We start from the raw sequence: 22,284 nt of genomic DNA on the forward strand, positions 1-22,284 counted from the left end.
CTTGTCCCATGCCACCCCCAAATAAACAAAAACAAAACTGATTTGCCTTTGGTCTTCCAGCTCCAAAACTTCTTTGTGTGAAATCTTTTCGCTGGTTATTCTTCGCATGTTTTGATAATATGACTTATGAGAAAAAATATCTCTCTATCTCTCTCTCTATATATATATATATACCCTATCTATAAATATCTATCTATCTATCTATCTATCTATCTATCTATCTATCTATCTATCTATAAATTATACATACGGACATAGGAAACTATATTGCACTACACACCTCCATACCTATGTGTGGCAGCAGCCACTGAAAAAGGAGAGGATGTAGGCCAAAATGGCATGTACAGTCCTTATGGCATTATTATTAAACAGAATGTGGTCTTGCCATTCTGGCTGGTGGAAGTGTTTTATTTCTGTGGGGAGGATCTAAGGGACTTGCGTCTGAGGAAACAGTATCCTAGCAGGAGTGGAGGTACAAAATCATTGATAGGAGTAAAGCCAGAGCATGCTGGAGACATATACAAGGATAGGGGCAGTATCTCATTCTAGGCAGGTGAGAGAGCTTTTTTCACTCCACTATAAAAAGATGACACTTCATCTGCAGCCATTGTGTCACAGAACAGAGGTCATTGTGCGAGCCCAACAATGTCTGTCCTGACACTGCTGCCCTCTTCCCTTATCTTTTCATTTAGCTGCGGTATTCATTTTCATGCTGATATTTCTCCAGCGTCCTTCATCTCAAAGCATGTTACAGACTGTACATATAAGAGTCATTCAATTACCAATGAAATGCTGCCATCTTTGAGATGGTTCACAACATGCTAGACAGCAGGTTAGGACAGAACATGCAGAAAAATCCAGCAGTCAGATGAAACCACAGGGAAGGTTTAAGCAGGATGAGATCTATAATGACCTTGAGTAATCCAGACATTGGCTTTACATTTAATCCAAAAAACTGCACTTCTAGCTGCATGATGCCCCTACCAGTGTATTGGGGTAGTGGTTTAATGTTGACTCAGAGGGGAGATACCCCTATAGAGTCGCCAACATTGCTGCCATCTCCTTGCAGCTTTTCCAATCTAGTTTACATCTGCCAACCAACATAGCTTCCAACACTTGAAAAACTAAAGGCCTAATACATCTCACTGTCAGGAAGGGTTTGCTGCTATTCATTCTAAATGATTTTTACCTTAGTTTCATCCCAATACTTCTAATTGTACCCCCTTTGCCACCTAATATAATTTCTCTCTTCCTTGGTGTGAACACCCTGCAGATGTCCGTACTATTGTGCCCCTTTACCTTAGATGTTGCTTTCACAAAACATACATCGTTAACGCCTCTAGTCTTTCCTTGTCAGTGAGTCCCTCCAGCCACCTAACCATTTCTGGTACTTTTCTCTGAACTACCTCCAGTTTGCCAGTAGTTGTTCTTGAAATGTGGTGCTCAGAGTTGTAATACTCCAAGTGTGCTTGCACCAGAGGCACAGAAGAGGGCTATCACTTTCCTGACTCATGAAATGATGCCTCTGCATATACCAAAACTATATTGGCCTTTTTACTGCCTGTTACACTACACACAGATGTTTAATTTGCTGTCTGCTGTAGCTTTTCAAGGTCTTTTTAAGCATCTCTTTGTCCTAGGATTCTCCTCCCACTGAGTGTATTTTGGATTCTTTTCCTCAGACAAGTTAGCTCTGTTTCCTGCTATTTTCTTATCCTGTTATTTTCTGTCCCAGTCTCAGCTCTCTGTAGGTCTCTTTCTTATTATTTCTCTGTCCCGTCTGGTATTCACTGCTCTTCCCTAGTTATCGTCTGTGAGTTTTCATTAACCATGCCATTTACTTCCTCTTCCAGATTATTCATGAAGATTTTAAATAAGATTGGACCTGGAACAGTCCTGCTCGACACCTCCCCACCTTCTACTTTGCCATTTGCCAGCATGATTTCTTTACAGTTCTTCTGACAGTTCTTAGCTGCACATAGCAGTTCTCATATCCAGTCACTTTGAATTATGACTGAGAGTGAGGGCAGGTCTACACTTATAAAGCTGCAGCACTTTAGTGAAGCTGCTACTATGCTGACAGGAGAGCTTCTCACCTCTGCAAGAGGGGGTAGCTATGCTGATGGGAGAAGCCCTTCCCTCAACATAGCACTGTTTACACTGGGAGTTAGGTTGGTGAATCATACAAACACCTCATAAAATATTGGATCAAAATCCAAGTATGATACAACTCCTGTTTTCTCTGTAACCATTTATATTGTATATCTCAGGAGCAAAAGGTAGCCAAGTTTGTTGGCAACTTATTCTTCATAAATCTTCAGTGCTGCCTTTTGCTCACAGTTCTGTTGCACTTGGGATTAGATGTTAGGTTTTGAGGAATTGTAGCTTCAGCTTGTGTAGCTGAAATGCTGACCTTATGTTAGTGATTTTCCTTTTTCTACCTAGATTTTTTCTTTCATTTTCCTTCATTATTCAGAGTCACAGATGACTTTGCCATTTATTACTGGGCAGCTTTAAGACATTTATTTATATACAAATAAATAGTTTACATTTTAAAATCTGTCTTCATTATGGTTGTTTTAAAATTTGTTATTGATTGGAAAATAAAGTTAGTAATAGCTCTCTCGTGCCCTCTCTCTCCAAGTTTGTCTCTTTCTAGGTATTTATACTGATTAGTCATCTCAGTAGTACCCAAGTTCTTCCTTTAGCATCTTCCAGCTTAGGAACTTTGAAGCCTTAACATTAATGAACTGAGCCTCACAATGCCTCTGTGAAGGTATCATTGGTAACTATAATTCTCCCCATTGTATAGGTGGGGAACACTGAGGAACGGAGTGGAGACTGGTTCTGTTATGGCTGCTCTGTGTGAATCCACTGAGTTGTGTGTGGGAAGGAGAAGGAGGCCCCAGGAGCACTGTCTACCCCTTAGCACACCTTGGCAGAAGGCGGCTGCCAAAATGCTACTGCTGCCTGTGTTCTCAGAGTGCACTGGGGTGAGATGTGTCTGGGCATAGAGGGAAGTGGGGAGACGTGGAGAAGGCCTGGCTTCCCTTCCACCCCATATACCAGCTATTGTGGAAGTGCAGGCCTGTGGGGTACATGTGCTATATCTGTCTTTCAGCTGCAGCAAGTACCACTGCTCAGCTCCCTCCCTCCCTCAGTGCCTCCCTACACACTGCCTTGTTACTGACAATATCCCCTCCCAGGACACGTAGTCCACTAGCAGGAGCCAGAAATCTGGGTGGGGTTGTCTGTCTGCTCTGGAGAGAAAAGGGCTGAGGAAATCGCCCAGATTCAGTTTCTCTCACCCTCCCCTTACTGCAGTGCTCCCTGGCTAAGCACTGGGCTGACAACATCCAGTGACAACAGGCCACTCCTAGCATGTGGAGTATTGCATCCTTCAAGTGAGGAAACGGGAAAGCACAGAGATATAGAAAGGCTAGGGGAGTTGGGCAGGGCAAGGTGGTGCTAGGGAGAGAGACAATCTGTTTTCAATTCCATATACTCCAGGGGTTCTTGGCTTTGAAGGGTTCAGTTTTGTAGATAAAGCTTGGGCATATAGACCTAGATTTGAATTTGTAGAGAAAGTTCAAGACTTTGGTGATGGTTCAATTGTGGGATGAAGTTTACAGGTTTTGGGAAAAGATTTTGGTTTTAAAGTAAAGCTCCCTGTGTGTGTTTTATGGGGTAGAAGCTGGAGATTCAGGTTCTGGGGTGAAGGTTTGGGATTCATGTTGTGGAGCAAAGGTTTCCAGGTAAAACTTTGAGGTTTCCTGCAAAGGCATCAACTTTCTAATGTACCAGGCGGTGCTTGACCCTGTAGCTCTGCCCCAGACCCCACCCCACCTCTTCCTGCAAGCCCCACCCCCACTCCGCCTCTTCCCACCACTGCTCCCGCCCTGCCCCCACTCTACCTCTTCTCCCAAGCCCCAACTCCCGCGCTACCTCTTCCCCCCCCCGCTCTGCTCCTGCCCTGCCCCCACTCTACCTCTTCCTCCAAACCCCCACCTCCACCTCACCTCTTCCTGCCTCACGTCACATTCCGCCCCCTCCCCCAAGCTGCCCAATCCTCGCTCCTCCCTCCCCCCAGTGCCTCCTGCATGCCGTGGAACAGCTGATTGTGATGGGTGGGAGGCACTGGGAGGGAGTGGGAAGCTGGCTCCTGCAGCACCCACCATTTTTTCCCCATGGGTGCTCCAGCCCTAGAGCACCCATGGAGTCGGCGCCTATGGCTTCCTGTACAGCACACAGGACCACTTCAATGGAGAAAGGTATCCAGAAAAAAAAAACAGGTCTAAGAAGGGAGTGTGGTGCCTTCACTGCCCAGAATATATACTGCATGTAACGGGAAGCCTGGGCAGAGTCAGAGACTAGCACTCGGGGGAATCCTTCACTGCTCTAGAGCACCTGTGTGCTGGCTACATGGCGCAAAGGGGCTGTAGAGTAGCCTTTAGGATTCCTGAGGAATACCCGGATACATGGGACCTCATAAGAGCTCTGCAGATGCCCTGCAGGATTCACCAGTGCTGGGGGCATTCTGGGCCAAGGGCAGGAGGAGTCATGGACCAAGGATTCCTACGCCTGATTATTCCCCAGCTTCAACAAGGCCCTTAGGGACTACAGCAGCTGAGGTGCACATTGAGGTAAAGCTGGGGTCTGATCTTACTAGCTCAAGGACTGAACTGGCCCCCAGGATCAAGCAGACACAAGCTTCCTCCCCTTGTTCTATTTGCTGGCCACAGTACTGCCAGAGGATGAATCCCCTTCTCAGCAGGGCATAGAAATGGTTTCTTGTACTTTTAAGGCCAGAAGGAGCCATTATGATAATCTAGACTGAACTCCTCCATAACACAGTACAGAGAACCCACCCAATAGTTTCTGCATTGAGCCCATAACTTCTGGATGAGCTAGAATGTACCTTTTAGAAAGTCATCAAGTCTTCATTTAAAAATGCCAAGTGACGGAAAACTCACCGAATCCCTTGGTAAGTTACCTTCAGAGTTAAAAATGTGTGCCTGAGTTCTAGCCTGAATTTGTCTAGCTTCAGGTTCCAACCACTGGATCTTGTTATGCTTTCTGCTAGATCAAAAATCTCTTCCCATGAACCAATCAAGTGACCTCTTAGCGTTCTCTTGGATAAACTCAATAGTTAGCTTCTTATGGCTCTTACTGTAAGGCAGGTTTTCCAGACCTCTAATTATTCTTGTAGGTCTTTTCTGAGTCCTTTCCAATTCTTCAACATCATTTTCAAAGTGGATAACAGAACTGGAGCCAGTATTCCAGTAATGGGTTCACCAATGCTGTATCCTGGGGTATACAAATCTGCAACCAGTTCTACTTTTTTGCCCAAGGGTTGTAGTGAAAGACTATTCTAGGTGTTCAAATGCATCTTAGGCTACTGTATTGGTACAGCTATAGCAGCAAACCCTTGATAGAGATGTAGCTTATACCTGCAAAATCACTTTTTGCTGATATATCTGCATGTACACTAGGGCTTTTGTAGCATAGCTATCATAGAAATGTAGGGCTGTAAGGGTCCTCAGTAGGTCAACTAGTCCAGTCCCCTGCACTGAGGCAGAGCCAAGTATACTTAGACCACCCCTGACAGGTGTTTGTCCAGCCTATTCTTAAAACCTCCAGTGTGGGGGATTCCACAACCTCCCTTGGAAGCCTGTTTGAGCTTAAACTATCCCGCATAGTTAGAAAGTTTATCCTAATATCAAATTTAAATCTCCCTTGCTGCAGATTAAGACCATTACTACTTGTCCTACCTTCAGTGGACATGGAGAACAACTGATCACCATCTTCTTTATAACAGCCCTTACCACATTTGAAGACAGTTAGCATGTTCTCCCTCATGCTTCTTTTCTAAGACAGAACATGGCCAGTTTTTCTAATCTTTCCTCAGAGATCAGGTTTTCTAAAGCTTTTATCATTTTTGTTGTTGTTCTCTGGGTTCTCTCTCATTTGTCCACATTTTTCCTAAAGTGTGATGCCTAGAAATGGACACAAGACTCCAGTTGAGGCCTCTTGTGTCTAACATACAATATTCCTGTAAATACATCCCAGAATGCTATTAGCCTTTTTCACAACTGCATCACATTGTTGACTCGTATTCAATTTGTGATCCAATATAACCTCCAGACCTTTCCAGCGGTACTACCATCTAGACAGTTAGCTATTTCAGGGTGTGAGTTTTTCACACTCCTAACCTACAGACAAAAACTCTTTACGTGTAGATGAGGCCTTATTTTGAGCTGCCCGAGCCCCTTATGTGCATCAGCCCAAGATTCCTCCTCCTTATATTATTTGGTCCCCATCTTAAGACCATAAGAACAGCCATATTGGGTCAGACCAAAGGTCCATCTAGCCCAGTATCTGTTTTCCAACAGTGGGCAATGCCAGATGCCCCAGAAGGAATGAAAAGAACCGGTAACCATCAAGTGATCCATTCCCTGTTGCTCATTCCCAATTTCTGGCAAACAGAGGCTAGGGACACCATTCCTGCCCATCCTGGCTAATAGCCACTGATGGACCTATCTTCCGTGAATTTATCTAGTTCTTTTTTGAACCCTGTTATAGTCTTGGCCTTCACAACATCCTCTGGCAAGGAGTTCCACAGGTTGACTGTGCATTGTGTGAAAAAATACTTCCTTTTGTATTAAACCTGCTGCCTATTAATTTCATTTGATGACCACAAGTTATGTTATGAATAGATAACACTTCCTTATTTACTTTCTCCACACCATTCATGATTTTATAGACCTCAATCATATCCCCCTTTAGTTGTCTCTTTTCCAAGCTGAAAAGTCCAAGTCTTATTAATCGCTTTTCATATGGAAGCCGTTCCATACCCCTTTTCTGAACCTTTTCCAATTCCACTATATATTTTTTGAGATGGGGCGACCACATCTGCACGCAGTATTCAAGATGTGGGTATACTATGGATTTATATAGAGGCAATATAATATTTTCTGTCTTATTATCTATCTCTTTCTAAATGATTCCCAACTTTCTGTTCACTTTTTTGACTGTTGCTGCACATTGAGTGGCTGTTTTGAGAGAACTATCCACAATGACTCCAAGATCTCTTTCTTGAATGGTAACAGCTAATTTAGATCCCTTCATTTTATATGTATAGTTGGCATTATGTTTTCCAATGTGCATTACTTAGTATTTATCAACACTGAATTTCATCTCCCATTTTGTTGCCCAGTCACCCAATTTTGAGAGATCCTTTTGTAGCTCTTCACAGTCTGCCTGGGACTTAACTATCTCTTCTCTGTCTGTATCTGTCTCTGTCTTGCTCTCATGCACACAACTCTCTCCCTTTCTCCGATTTTTTATTTAAAAAGCCAGCTTCAACATCAGCTCAAGCCACAAACCTTGCCCTCCCAGAGAGGTAGGGACTCAGGCTTGGTGGCAGCGCACAGAGCCCTAGTGCTGATAGGGCATGACACGCCAGATAGTTGCAGGTACTTTACGAGAAGATAAGCCTTTATTGTTTTCTTTCTTTCCCCCTTTCCCATGCTTTAAAATATACCATTACTGCCCCCAGCTGAACCAGGGCAGGCCAGATCACAATGGAAACCCCCATCTTCAGAAAGGGTTCTTGTTTACATGTACAAGCCTAATTGCTAGAATTAAGGCCAAGGAGAAATTCTCACTAGTATATTAGCAGGTGCCCCAGGATTTTTACCTGCCTCTGGAGCACTGCAGGGGAACCATCTGCTTAAATAAACTTGGCAAACCCAACATAGTTTGTGTCTCCCAGTTGCACGAACAGGGCAGGAACTGGGAACCATGCTGCCTCTGGCTTTGTCATAGCCTCCAGGCAGCCAGCTCGTGGAGGTGCACCTGGCCAGGCATCAGGACATATCATAAAGTGCCTGGGATCTCCTCTCCTCACAGCCTGATGAGTGGGATTGTGTCTGGCAGAGCCCCGGGACTGCTACCTGGTTTCTTTGATGCAAATTTTACAGTAGAAAGCTGCACAATGGCTGGGGAAATCTGCAGACTCTACAACACTGAATTTTGCTATCGTACTGAGAAAACCTGGCAGGAATAGTGAGTTAGCCTGGCAGTCTCTCATCTCTGAATGTCAGGGTATCACATGCATGCACCAAGCTGCTGCAGCATCTCTCCTCTGGACACAGGTGAAGATGGAATAGCAAAGGGTGCTCTGAGTTACAATTGAGATGTATTGGCAGAGCTGTGTGGAGGGTACCCAGTCCTGAAGTAGCAGAAAAGCAGTGTTTAAAGAGAGGGGCCTTCCTGTGCTAGCAAAGGGGAAGGCAGGGGAGTGGCTTCTCTCTGCCGTTTCTCATCAGCCTGCTCTCAGCCCACAATCTCCCTCCATGGGGGATCGTAAAGTAATGCACATTGGAAAAAATAACCCCAACTATACATACAATATGATGGGGGCTAATTTAGCTACAACTAATCAGGAAAGAGAGCTTGGAGTCATCGTGAATAGTTCTCTGAAGACGTCCACGCAGTGTGCAGCAACAGTCAAAATAGCAAACAGGATGTTACGAATCATTAAAAAAGGGATAGAGAATAAGACGGAAAATATCTTATTGCCCTTATATAAATCCACGGTATGCCCACATCTTGAATACTGCGTACAGATGTCGTCTCTTCATCTCAAAAAAGATATACTGGCATTAGAAAAAGTTCAGAAAAGGGCAACTAAAATGATTAGGGGTTTGGAACGGGTCCCATATGAGGAGAGATTAAAGAGGCTAGGACTTTTCAGCTTGGAAAAGAGGGGGAATATGATAGAGGTATATAAAACCATGAGTGGTGTGGAGAAAGTGAATAAGGAAAAGTTATTTACTTGTTCCCATAATATAAGAACTAGGGGGCACCAATTGAAATTAATGGGCAGCAGGTTTAAAACAAATAAAAGGAAGTTCTTCATACAGTGCACAGTCAACCTGTGGAACTCCTTGCCTGAGGAGGTTGTGAAGGCTAGGACTATAACAGGGTTTAAAAGAGAACTAGATAAATTCATGGAGGTTAAGTCCATTAATGGCTATGAGTCAGGATGGGTAAGGAATGGTGTCCCTAGCCTCTGTTTGTCAGAGAGTGGAGATGGATGGCAGGAGAGAGATCACTTGATCTTTACCTGTTAGGTTCACTCCCTCTGGGGCACCTGGCATTGGCCACTGTCGGTAGACAGGATACTGGGCTGGATGGACCTTTGGTCTGACCCAGTATGTGGGCATTCTTATATTTTAAGACTATAACTTCATAGAAATTGCCGATAGTGGTTCAGAGACAAACACATAAATATCTGAAAGATATATACAGTCTTACTGCTCATTCGTCCATGCCTTTGTGACCTCTGACCAACCCACTCCAATCTTGGCCATTCTGCTTAAAGACTTCAGTGAGCCAACCGGAAAACAAGAAGTCTTTCCTCCCATCCAATTCTTTTTTAAAGTCCTGAGTATATTAAAGAACCGTGACAAAGATCCGGCAGCCTTTCCTCCCTCCCAACCATGCTTGTGGGAGCAGTAAGAAATCTCCCTCTTCGTGGCAGCGCTGGCAGGCCCAGGACAAGCCCCCAGCAGTCCTCCCACCAACGAAAATACCAGAGTGAGAATCCGGAACAAGACCCAGTGTTTCTGGACAAGAATGTTCTTGGTGCGCAGGATGGGAGAGGGGCTTGAAGGGGCTACAGGGGCATGGGGTGGTGGGATTCTAAGATGGAAAGTTGCTTCTAGATACAAGTGTGGGAAGCGTGTGTGTTTGTGAGGTGTTTGGGAAGATGGCGACCACCCTTAGGAACTGCAGGGAGGGGTGTTGTGCTAATGAATGAGCCACTGTATATAAAGCTATTATTACCCCAGGGATGCTGGGTGTCTCTAGGTGTCAGGCTGGCTCAACCCACAATCTTCAGGGATACAGCTGTGGCTGAGTGGATTGTACAGGAGGGTGTTCGGGGGGCTTGCCCTCTCCCCGCTCATTGCTTGCACAATCCCCCTGCCCCTGAGAATTTTCACTAGTCAGAAATCCTGGGTTGTGGGAAGGTTCCTGCAGGAACTGTTGGGGGGCAGGGGAAGCAGAGAAAGTCATGCTGTTCTTCAGGGTGTTCTGAGAATGGAGAAGAGGCAGGGCTGTGGCCCCCATCCGCTCCCCACCACTCTCTCACAATGGCACAATCTGTTCAGAGCATCTGTCCCTGCAGCCAGTGGGGTCCATGCCTCATTATGGTTCCTGCTGCCTCCCTCCCCCATATGCTCACCATAAGTGCTGGGAGAGAAAGAGTCGGGCCTTTAATCCCAGCATCCCCCTTGCCACCTGGGGGAGTCCATCTCCCCCCTCACACATGCACCCCTATCTGTCCCAGGTAGCACAACACTCCAGGTAGTGAGGACAACAGAAGGGCAGTCCTGTGATCCCTCCCCCAACTAAGCTACTGCGGATGCTGGAGCATTGGAGAGAGAGTCCTCAGGCTTCTCCCTGAGGAGCATGTGTAGCAGGGCTGGCTCACTGACATCCCCTCTTCCCACCGGTTATAGGGGCACATCCTCTTCATCGTCCTCCTCCAGGTCCGTGGAGCGCAGGCTCAGGTCCTTGAGGATGTCTGAGATGTTCTCAGCAGCAGGGCCAGACAGCTCCATTTCCTCCAGCTCAGCGTCAGCAGCTGAGACAGAGTGCAGCCCCTTCCCCTCCTCAGGGAAGGGCGGGGGCTGTGGGGAGGGGGAGCTGGAGGGCAGTGGGCTCCCCATCCCTGAGTCCGCAGCTCCTCTCACAGGCACCACACAGCTGTCCTGCCGGCTCCACACCTGTGAAACCTGGCTACTCTGCTCATTGCTGACTGAGGTCCGATTGGTGTCTCGGAAGCTGGCGAGGGGCGGACGGAGGCGGACACCAGAGCGCGTGGAGCCCTCAATTGCCTTCTGGAGCTATTGGAGGGGCAGAAGGTCAGAAGAACAGAGAGGGAATTAAAGGGCAGCTGATAAACCACAGCACAAAAGTTCAGCTACTCTCCAAAAATAACAGGGCAGGAGACTAGCCCCTGGAGAGATCAGATTTTGCATTGCTATAGTGCCTTTCATCCCACAGCACTTGGCAAACTCCAAACCTCAGCGTAGCCACTTCTGGGAGGGACACTGGCTAAACGGATCTGGCACGGTCCACACAGGTAAAAGCCCGTCTCTCACAAAAAGGACTGTCACTAGGGGATCTTTAATATCCATGTAAAGCAGACAGGCCCTTGGTTTGTTAAGGCTCCTTCTGAAAAACTCACATCCAGGAACACAATTTCTCCCCTCAGAAGGGAAAAGGACTAAGTCAGTGCTGCCAGGACTTGAAACTGGAATGCCTGGAAATGTACTGACTGCAGAGCTGAAACTTCCATCCCAAAGCTGGTTCTCGTCTGCTGTGGGATATTACAATAACACACAGAATGTCTGGGGCTGAGCAGGAGGTGGGAGTGTCTGCATGAAAATGTGACTGTATTTACCTCTTCCAATGCCAGCACTCCCTTCAGCTTCCCCTTACTGGTCACATAGGCATGGCTGAGGCCCAGCAAGGAGAACAAGGTGTGTGTCTGTGGGAGAAAACAAGATAATCTCCATTACCAGTCACCTAGGGCTTGATGTCCTCAAAGGCTGGGAATGAGAGTCTTGGCGCTAAGCCTAGGCCTGAGATCCCCTCTGGGCTCCAAAGCTAGGAGTGGGAATCCCAACTCAAATTCCTCTGGGTTTGGCGCCACCCTGGTAAGAAGCTGCCCTAGGAGTGGGAAATCTAATGCTAATCCTCAGTGAGTAGCCTCATTGCACTTGCAGGGTGGTTAGTGGGGGGGGGGGGGGGGGGGACCTGGAACTCCTGGTATATGCCTGTAGTTAGCCCAGAGCAGCAGTCCCATACAGCTTAAATATTCCTTTTATTCCTGGGACTTCTAATCAGCCAGAACTCCCCTCGGGTCACACTGGTGCATGCTAGGGACACCCAGAACATTCTCACACCAACTCACATCCCCACACCTGGCATATGGCTACGAGGGTGCAGATCCCAGTCCACTCAGGGACCAATGCACAGTGGGGTAGATCCTGCTGTGCTTTGGAGCTGATAGTGGATCCCAGCAATGATATAATCAGTGACAGACCCCTAATAAATACAGTGATAAAGGCATGCAGATCCCATTGCACTCCGAGGCAGGGAGTGTGAATCCCAGTATTCATGCGCTGGGATGGAGGTCCCTGGTCCCAGAGGGGCCAGGAGTGTGAATCCCACCCCCACTGCTGCATATGGATCTTGCAGCACTCAGATGGGCTAATGTATGAAACCCATCATTATTGTATCATTGCTTTTACAAACATCTGAGGTGTGGCTGCTGCTGCACTCAGTGCCTAGGAGTGGGAATCCCAGTGCTAATGTGTGTGTATCTAGACAGCCCCCAGAGGCTGGGAGAGGGAATTCCAACACTAATGCAATGGCTGGTGGAGCCTAGTGTGGTTCTCTGAAGCTCTTTTATTAAACTAATCTGCTGTTCCAGGAGACTGCAGTCAGACACTGTGCTGATGGGAGTTCAGTGAGCTTCTCAGATAGAGACGGCGACAGAGAGAGAGCAAGAGAGAGAAAAATGCAAAGCGAGGGGAGGGAGAAGGGGAGAGGGAAGGGGATGAGCCCTGGGGTGGGCTAGCACAGAGACAGACAAGTTGGAGAAGGATGGACAGTATCTGGGAGGGAGGTCAGACCTACCTTGTGCAGGGAAGTCCTCTCCACTAGCTGAAAAGGGGAGGGGTCTATGCAGCAGCTGTCAAAGCACACCTCCTTATTCAGCTCGTCCTGCTCCCATGCATCTATCTGACACAGGGAAGAGGGGATCACACTCACAGTGACCAACACTGCTCCCAGCCCATACTCCAAGCCGCCCCGGTCTCCTGCTGCTGTTTCCCCCTCCTCCTCATCTGCCGCCCCCAATATATTATTCCTCTGAGGTTTCCCATCCCTCCAGCATGAGCTGGGGCCTCCCCTTGGAAACGTGGTGGTGCTGCAGCACTAGAAGCGCCATTGATTGACATGCCCCCAGCAAGGGTGACACAGTGAGAAAAGTAGCCAGGAAGGTGAGGGCTTCCCCAGGCCTGCTTAGAGGGGATGAGAGCCCCCTGTCTCTCCTTCCAGAGCTCTCCCTGCCCCAGTCACTCCAGGATAGGCTGCCCCATTTCCATGGGTTGAGGGGATAGTTTCTCTCAGGATGGCCTCTCCTTGTAGCATATGAGCATATCCTGGCCATTGGACCTTCCCAGGAAGGAGACAGCTTCCAGGGGTGAGAGGAGAACCAGCCCCCCAGTCCTCATCCAGACTTACCTCCTCTGGCTTCATTGTATCTATAACCTCTACATAGTCCTAGGGAGAACAGAAAACACAGCCACGGTCAGCGAAAGAGTACACAGCCCTAACTCCACAGCAAAACCCTGGAGTGCAAGACCCCCTTATTCCTAATCTCAGCTGTATCGCCCACTTTCCAGCAACTAACCCTCCCTTCCCCCCACCCCCCACCGACTCATCCCTAAGCCCAGAAAGTCGCCATTATACTCAGGGTCCCTCTCTTCCTCCTAGGGTGACCAGACAGCAAATGTGAAAAATTGGGATGGGGGTGGTAATAGGAGCCTATATAAGAAAAAGACCCCAAAATCGGGACTGTCCCTATAAAATCGGGACACCTGGTCACCCTACTTCCCGCTCACTTCTAATCCCACTGTGCACCCCCAGATACTCAGGGACCCCCATCTTTCCCTGGGTGTCATTGTCATGGAGGGTGGAATCTGTGCACTGGGATGCTACTGACCTGCACACTGGTGCAAGTCCTGGTTTGGTGTGGGGTTTTGCTTAGTCTTCTCTTGATTCTCTTGATGCCTTTCGGACAGCCCCTTGGCCTATACTTTCTTAGGCTACGTCCTCACTACGGGGGCGGGGGGTGGTCGATTTAAGATACGCAAATTCAGCTACGCGAATAGCATAGCTGAATTCGACGTATCGGAGCCGACTTACCCCGCTGTGAGGACGGCAGCAAATCAACCTCCACGGCTCCCCCGTCGACGGCGCTTACTCCTACCTCCCCTGGTGGAGTACAAGCGTCGATTCGGGGATCGAATGTCGCGTCCCGACGAGACGCGATAATTCGATCCCCGAGAGATCGATTTCTACCCGCCGATTCAGGCGGGTAGTATAGACATAGCCTTAGATCTGAAGCCTGCCTCAGTACCTGCAGATTTCAGTCTGCTTCCTTCCCCAGAGCTGGTGAAGAGCTCTGTGTAGCTTGAAAGCTTGTACCTTCCACCAACAGAAGTTGGTCCAGTAAAAGATATGACCTCACCCACCTTGTCTCTCTCAGTACTAGCAGCACAGACAGCACCTAGCCAGCACGATCCTCACTTCCCCATGCATGCCATGGCCATCCTCTTCTGCGGAAATCCCTAATCCTTTACCAGGAGCTCAGTGTAACAAAGTGAGGATTTTTCCTTGTTATGTTGTATGTGAGTGTATGTGAGTCTTACTGTTGAGCCTATGTGAGTCTTACTGTGTGTGCCTCAGTTTCTCTCTGTGCTGCACCAATGCCTATGTGGTGGGAATAAGGGTGTGTGACTTTGGCTGAGACCCTCAGGGGCAGGTGAGGCTGCTTCAGTTGCCTGCATGTAGGCTATGGCCAGTGCCCTTCGTAACTTGAGACCCAGGAGGGGAATGCAACCAGGTGACACATTGCCTGGGAAGCAAGACAAAGACCAGAAGGAGGAGCAACAGGGGTGTCTGAGATCGGGTTGCTGGTAGCTGGGCGGTCTGCTTGGGGGGCTGCAGGGGGGAGTCCAGGGCATCTGGCCCAGGATTCCCCCAAGATGGACTTGGCTGAAAGTCACTGATTTCTGTGCTAACAAGTTCTGTTCTACACTGTGTTCCTGTCGACTAATAAACCTTCCATTTTATGCTGGTTGAGAGTCACTGCTGACTGCGGAGTTGGGGAACAGGGCCCTCTCGCTTCCCCAGGAGCCACGCACGGGCAGGCTCACTACAGGAAGCGCACGGTGTGGAAGGTGATGTTGAATGCTCCGAGGTCAGGAAGGTTGAAGCTGTGTAAGCTTCTTGCCCTGGCGACAGTATGCTCAGAGAGAGGAGGCATGCTCCTCCAGAGTCCTGGCTGGCTTCATATGGAGTAGTTCCAGAGCATTGGCCCGGTGACTCTTTAACAACTGATGGAAGCGGTGGGATAAACTGCATCCAGTGGACAGTGCATCCTGCAGTAAGTGACTGGGGAGCAGTAAAATTAAGGTGGGATTCACGGGAGATAGGCGTGCAAAAGTGAGGTGCGGTTCCAGGAGGTGAGGTGCGGTTCCAGGAGGCAGAGGAGCCTACAGCTTAACCCCCGAGAGAGATTGTAACCCCTAAGAAGTGCTGTCGCACTGAAGGGGTTCCTCCCAGGGACCATGGGGAGCTGAGAGAGCACAGGCCTGTGAGTCCCTGACAACTTGGGAACAGCGAAGAGATGGCCTATAACCATCTCCTTCAGAAGAACATTGTACAGCTTTGCAGAGAAAGAGAGGGCTGCACATTGGAAAGTTCACCAAGGCACAGCTAATGGCTCAGTTGGAAAAGGATGATCGCTCTAAGGAACCGGTTCTTGACCCAACTGGGGCCACGAGAGAGGCTGGGAGCAGTCAGGCAGCCCGAGAGCCCACATCGGTTCCTGATCCAGCTGTGGCCACAAGAGAGGTTGGGAGCAGCTGGGTGCCCCTGAGACCCGTGTCCCCGACCAACAAGGGATCTCCACCGGATTCCCTGCTGGTGGATCTGAGAGGGATGGAATTGGAGCTGATATCGAAGGAGTCAGAGGACTGAGAGAGGCAGGGAAGGCATGAAGCAGAACAGCAGGAGAGATGTTGGCAGCAGGAACTGGCAATGGCTGAGCTGAGAGGTAGAGGGACCTGTCCCGGGGATCCAGGCCCTGCTCCTGTAACGGTTGAGGATTTAATTTGAATCCAGGGAACCAATCGGCTGAGACTGAAGCGGTCAGTGTAAATGCAAATGGCAGAGAGGAGGAGTTGCTAAGCTCAGGTGCCCTGCCTGTCTGTAACCAGACCCCTGGAGCTGAGTGGGACAGAGAGATGCTCCCTGCCCCTTTGCACGGAGTGGCGGGGGGGAGGTGGCTCATGCTGGCTCTGATACTGTGAACAAAGCAGCAGGATCACTGCCTGCCTCTCTGGGACAGCAGGGGCGATGCTGAGCCCAGGGGGATCAGAGACCCCAGCTGAGTGTGGGGAACCACAGCCAGGGAGGGACAGCTGCCAACCAGGGCTGCCTTGTCTATAGGTGCAGGAGGCCCCAGGGAAGGGGGAAGCAGCTAAAAGGGCACTACTGGTGACAGAGACGCCTGGTCAGAGGGTGGCCAAGATCAAGATGGGGGCTTTTTACCAAGAAAGCCCGAATCCCAGCGCTCCCATCTGGAGGACTGTGACTGCAGGCAACGAGAGGGAATTGGTTTCACTCCCCTCTACAGCCGTTGAATTCCAGGCCAAGCTGTGGAAGGACCACTCCTTAGAAAAGCTGAAGGAACTTTCTGGCCCCAGCCCAGTGCAAACCCTGGGGGAAGACTGCTGGGAAAGATTCCAGTGGGAGAAGGGATTCCTGTACCGGGAATGGGCTCTGCCAGGGGAAATGGAACCATGGGGGATCTGGAGGTCCCCCAGAAGTACCACCACAGGCTGCTGTACCTGGTCCACGATGTCCCTCTCTCGGGACACCAGGGGAACCAGTGCACCAGGCAGAGGCTGCTACAGAACTTTTACTGGCCCGGAGTCTGCGACGCCATCCAGCAGTACTGCAGGTCCTGCAACCCCTCCCTGAGGGTGGGGAAGGCCCGAGACAAGAGTAAAGCAGCCTTGAGACACCTGCCTGTTATAGAGAAGCCTTTTCAGAAGGTGGCCATGGACATAGTGGGGCCCCTTAGCAAGGCGACTCTGGCAGGGAAGAAATACATTCTGGTGAGGGTAGATTTCGGTACCTGTTACCCAGAGGCGGTGGCTCTATCCTCTATTAAGGCAGACACTGTAGCAGATGTGCTGCTGACAGTTTTCTGCAGAATGGGGTTCCCCAAGGAGATCTTTACAGACCAGGGGTCCAACTTCATGTCAGCCCGGCTCCAGTGCTTGTGGGAGAAGTGTGGGGTCCAACACACCTGGGCCTTGGCGTATCACCCTCAGTCCAACCAGCTGGAGGAGAGATTTAATGGGACCCTGAAGCTGATGCTGAAAACGTTCCTGGACCAGCATCTGGGACAAGTATTTACCCCACCTGCTGTTTGCGTACAGGGAAGTACCCCAGGAAGCCATGGGGTTCTCTCCTTTGCAGTTTCTATATGGGAGGAGAGTGAGGGGACCCCTGGACTTGGTGAGGGACGAATGGGAGGGGAAGGCCTCTCCTGATGAAAAATCAGTGGTGGAGAATGTACGGACTTTCCAGGGAAAGCTTGCTGAGCTCATGGGTCTGGCCCAAGAGAACCTAGCCAAGGGAGGCAAAAGGTCTGGTATGACTCCTCACCTGCTCCTATGGCACTGGGGACCAGGTGAGGGGTCTCATCCCAGTGAGGAAGAATAAGCTGCAAGCTGCCTGGGATGGGCCCTTTAAGATCATCACCCAGCTGAATGAGATTAACGATGTGGTGGAACTGCCCAACTGGGCTCACAGCCACCGAGTGCACCATGTCAACATAAGTGCCTAGTATTAAATGAGGATATTGATATAATAGGCATAACAGAAACCTGGTGGAATGAGGATAATCAATGGGACACAGTAATACCAGGATACAAAATATATTGGAAGGACAGAACAGGTCGTGCATGGGACGGAGTGGCACTATATGTGAAAGAAAGTGTAGAATCAAATGAAATAAAAATCTTAAATGAACTACATTGTACTACAGAATCTCTATGGATAGTAATTCCATGCTTGAAAAATAAGAATATAGCAGTAGGGCTATATTACAGACCACCTGACCAGGATGGTGTTAGTGACTCTGAAATGCTCAGGGAGATTAGAGAGGCTATTAAAATAAAAAACTCAAAATAATAATGAGGGATTTCACCTATCCGCATATTGACTGGGTACATGTCACCTCAGGAAGGGATGCTGAGATAAAGTTTCTTGACACCTTAAATGACAACTTCTTGGAGCAGCTGGTCCTGGAACCCACAAATGGAGAGGCAATTCTTGATTTAGTCCTAAGTGGAGCACAGGATCAGGTCCAAGAGGTGTATAAGCTGGACTGCTTGGTAATAGTGACCATAATATAATTAAATTTAATATCCCTGTGGCGGGAAAAACTCCACAGCGGCCCAACACTGTAGTATTTAATTTCAGAAAAGGAAACTACACAAAAATGAGGAGGTTAGTGAAACAGAAATTAAAAGGTACAGTGCCAAAAGTAAAATCCCTGCAAGCTGCGTGGAAACTTTTTAAAGACACCATAATAGAGGCTTAACTTAAATGTATACCCCAATTTAAAAAGCATAGTAAGAGAACCAAAAAAGAGCCACCATGGTTAAACAACAAAGTAAAAGAAGCAGTGAGAGGCAAAAAGGCATCCTTTAAGAAGTGGAAGATAAATCCTAATGAGGAAAATAGAAAAGAGCATAAACTCTGGCAAATGGAGTGTAAAAATATAATTAGAAAGACCAAAAAAGAATTTGAAGAACAGCTAGCCAAAGACTCCAAAAGTAATAGCAAATTTTTTTTTAAATACATCAGAAGCAGAAAGCCTGCTAAACAACCAGTGGGGCCACTGGAAGATCGAGATGCTAAAGGAGCACTCAAAGATGATAAGGCCATTGCAGAGAAACTAAATGAATTCTTTGCATCGGCCTTCACTGTTGAGGATGTGAGGGAGATTCCCAAACCCGAGCCATTCTTTTTGGGTGACAGATCTAGGAACTGTTCCAAATTGAGGTGTCATTAGAGGAGGTTTTAGAACAAATTGATAAACTAAACAGTAATAAGTCTCCAGGACCTGATGGCATTCACCCAAGAGTTCTGAAGGAACTCAAATGTGAAATTGCAGGACTACTAACTGTCATCTGTAACCTAACATTTAAATCAGCTTCTGTACCTAATGACTGGAGGATAGCTAATGTGACGCCAATTTTTAAAAAGGGCTCCAAAGGTGACCCTGGCAACTACAGGCCAGTAAGCCTCACTTCAGTACCAGGCAAATTGGTTGAAACTATCCTAAAGAACAAAATTGTCAGACACATAGATGAACATAATTTGTTGGGAAATAATCAACATGGTTTTTGTAAAGGGAAATCATGCCTCACTAATCTACTAGAATTCTTTGAGGGGGTCAACAAGCATGCGGACAAAGGAGATCCAATGGATATAGTGTATTTAGATTTTCAGAAAGCCTTTGACAAGGTCCCTCACCAAAGGCTCTTAAGCAAAATAAGCAGACATGGGCTAAGAGGGAAGGTTCTCTCATGGATTGGTAACTCATTAAAAGATAGGAAACAAAGGGTAGGAATAAATGGTCAGTTTTCAGAATGGAGAGAGGTAAATAGTGGTGTCCCCCAGGGATCTGTACTGGGCTCAGTCTTTTTTAACTGATCATAAATGATCTGGAAAAAGGGGTAAACAGTGAGGGGGCACAATTTGCAGATGATACAAAACTACTCAAGATAGTTAAGTCCCAGGCAGACTGCGAAGAGCTACAAAAGGATTTCACAAAACTAGGTGACTGGGCAACAAAACGGCAGATGAAATTTAATGTTGATAAATGCAAAGTAATGCACATTGGAAAACATAATCCTAACTATACATATACGGGGTCTAAATTAGCTGTTACCACTCAAGAAAGAGATCTTGGAGTCATTGTGGATAGTTTTCTGAAATCATCCACTCAATGTGCAGTGGCAGTCAAAAAAGCAAACAGAATGTTGGGAATCATCAAGAAAGGGATAGATAATAAGACAGAAAATATCATATTGCCTCTGTATAAATCCATGGGATGCCCACACCTTGAATACTGCGTGCAGATGTGGTCGCCCCATCTCAAAAAAGATATATTGGAATTGTAAAAGCTTCAGAAAAGAGCAACAAAAATTATTAGGGGTATAGAACGGCTTCCATATGAGGAGAGAGTAATAAGATTGGGACTTTTCAGCTTGGAAAAGAGGTGACTAAGGGGGGATATGATAGAGGTCTATAAAATCATGAGTGGTATAGAGAAAGTAAATAAGGAAGTGTTATTTATTCCTTCTCATAATACAAGAACAAGGGGCCACCAAATGAAATTAATAGGTAGCAGGTTTAAAACAAACACAAGAAAGTATTTTTTCATGCAACGCACTGTCAACCTCTGGAACTCCTTGCCAGAGGGTGTTGTGACAGCCAATACTATAACAGGGTTCAAAAGGGAGCTACATAGATTCATGGAAGATAGGTCCATCAATGGCTATTAGCCAGGATGGGCAGGAATGGTGTCCCTAGCCTCTGTTTGCCAGAAGCTGGGATTGGGTGACAGGGCATGGATCACTTGATGATAACCTGTCTGTTCATTCCCTTTGGGGCACCTGCCATTGGCTACTGTCAGAGAACAGGATACTGGGCTTGATGGACCTTTGGTCTGACCCAGTATGGCCGTTCTTATGTTCTTATGGAGCCATACTGTGACAGGGAGAGGCTGGTACTGGCCATGTGTGGTCAGTGGGAGAAGGGGGAAGATCCCCTGGTGGGTGTGTTCTCTGAGACAGGAGCTGGCCCCTTGCTGGAATCAATTCCCTTCTCTGACCAGGTAATCCCCTGCCCAGCAGGCAGAGATCAGAAAGGTGCTACGTTCCTACTTGCAGCTGTTTTCCAACCGGCCTGGGCTCACTAACTGCACTGTCTATTGGGTGGAGACTGGAGCCAGCCCTCCCATCAGGTGTTCCCCATTTAGAGTCACTGGGAACACAGCCCAGGCCCTGGAAAGTGATGTCAGAGACATGATGGCTTTAGGGGTAATCCAGCCATCCACCAGTCCTGGGGCCTCTCCCATGGTGCTGGTCCCCAGGAAAAATGGGTCAATCCCATTCTGTGTGGCCTATCGGAAGCTCAATGCCATCACCATGTCTGGTGCCTGTCCCATAACTATGCCTGATGAGATCCTAGACACCTTGGGGGGGATTCAGTACCCCACTACCAGGGATCTCACCAAAGGCTACTGGTAGGTGCCTTTGGAGCCAGATGCCAGGTTGAAACCTGTTTTTGTCACCCCTTTGGGGCTGTACAAATCCCTGGTCCTACCTTTCGGCCTCAAGGAAGCATTGGTCACCTGCCCGTGCCAGATGGATCAGTTACTGAGGGGGATGGAGAATTTTACCCAAGCATACATTGATATTTGTGTTGTTAGCCAGACCGGGGAGGACCATGTGTCCCAGGTGAAGAGGGGCCTGGAATGCCTACAGGATGCAGGGCTGACTGAAAAGTTGAGAAGTGCAAGGTGGGGATGGCAGAGGTGTCGTACCTGGGCCACAAGGTGGGGAGCGGCTGCCTAAAGCCAGAGCCAACCAAGATGGAGGCGATCAGAGATTGCCCTGCACCCCAAAAACAAGCCCAGGCCTTTATAAGGATGGCAGAGTACTACCGGAGGTTTGTGCCCCACTTTAGCTCTGGGTCAGCTCCCATAATGGAGTTATGCAAGAAGGGTAAGCCAGACAAGGTGGTCTGGACTGAGCAGTGCCAGAGGGCTCTCTGCACACTGAAGGAGGATCTGGTCAAGGGCCCGGTGCTGGTAAACCCAGGCTTTGATAAGCTCTATATGGTGTTCACAGATGCCTCAGACAAAGGGCTGGGCATGATGCCAATGCACACTGGTGCAAACACCCCATCGTGTACCTGAGCCGGAAGCTGCTGCCCCAGGAGCAGAGCTATGCGGCCATAGAAAAGGAATGCCTCGCCATGGTGTGGACTCAAAGGGCTGCAGCCGGATCTATTTGGGCATCACTTCATTGTGTACACTGACCACTTGCCCATGCCATGGCTCACCAGATGAAAGGAGCCAATGCCAAGCTCCTGAGGTGGAGTCTATCTCTCCAGGATTATGACATGGAGGTGGTCCATGTTAAAAGGAGTGCAAATATTATAGCCGATTCTTTGTCCCGTAGAGAGAGGCCTGAGCTTCCCCAGGTCACTGGCTAAAGTGACCCCACTTTGTTCAGTCTCAAAGAGGGGAATGCAACCAGGTGACATATTGCCTGGGAAGTGAGACACTCACCAGGGGGAGGAGCGATGGGGGTGTCTGAGGTC

The 22,284-nt window shown here is 48.2% G+C and overlaps 1 protein-coding gene across 1 annotated transcript in view; it reads right to left on the reverse strand.

Annotated features, from left to right (window-relative positions):
* Window positions 1-9,321: 9,321 nt before the first annotated feature.
* Window positions 9,322-22,284, reverse strand: part of CLCN1 (chloride voltage-gated channel 1) — an 81,601-nt gene continuing 68,638 nt past the window's right edge. Inside the window, exons 20-23 of the mRNA XM_034766358.1 lie at window positions 13,327-13,365; window positions 12,718-12,822; window positions 11,477-11,563; window positions 9,322-10,916 (exon numbers count right to left, since the gene is read on the reverse strand). Of these exons, the coding sequence (XP_034622249.1) occupies window positions 10,524-10,916; window positions 11,477-11,563; window positions 12,718-12,822; window positions 13,327-13,365 (624 nt within the window). The 3' untranslated portion in view covers window positions 9,322-10,523. The remainder of the gene's footprint in view (window positions 10,917-11,476; window positions 11,564-12,717; window positions 12,823-13,326; window positions 13,366-22,284) is intronic.

The sequence above is a fragment of the Trachemys scripta genome, chromosome 1 (genome assembly GCF_013100865.1).
Source record: "Trachemys scripta elegans isolate TJP31775 chromosome 1, CAS_Tse_1.0, whole genome shotgun sequence".
Classification (NCBI taxonomy): Eukaryota; Metazoa; Chordata; order Testudines; family Emydidae; genus Trachemys; species Trachemys scripta.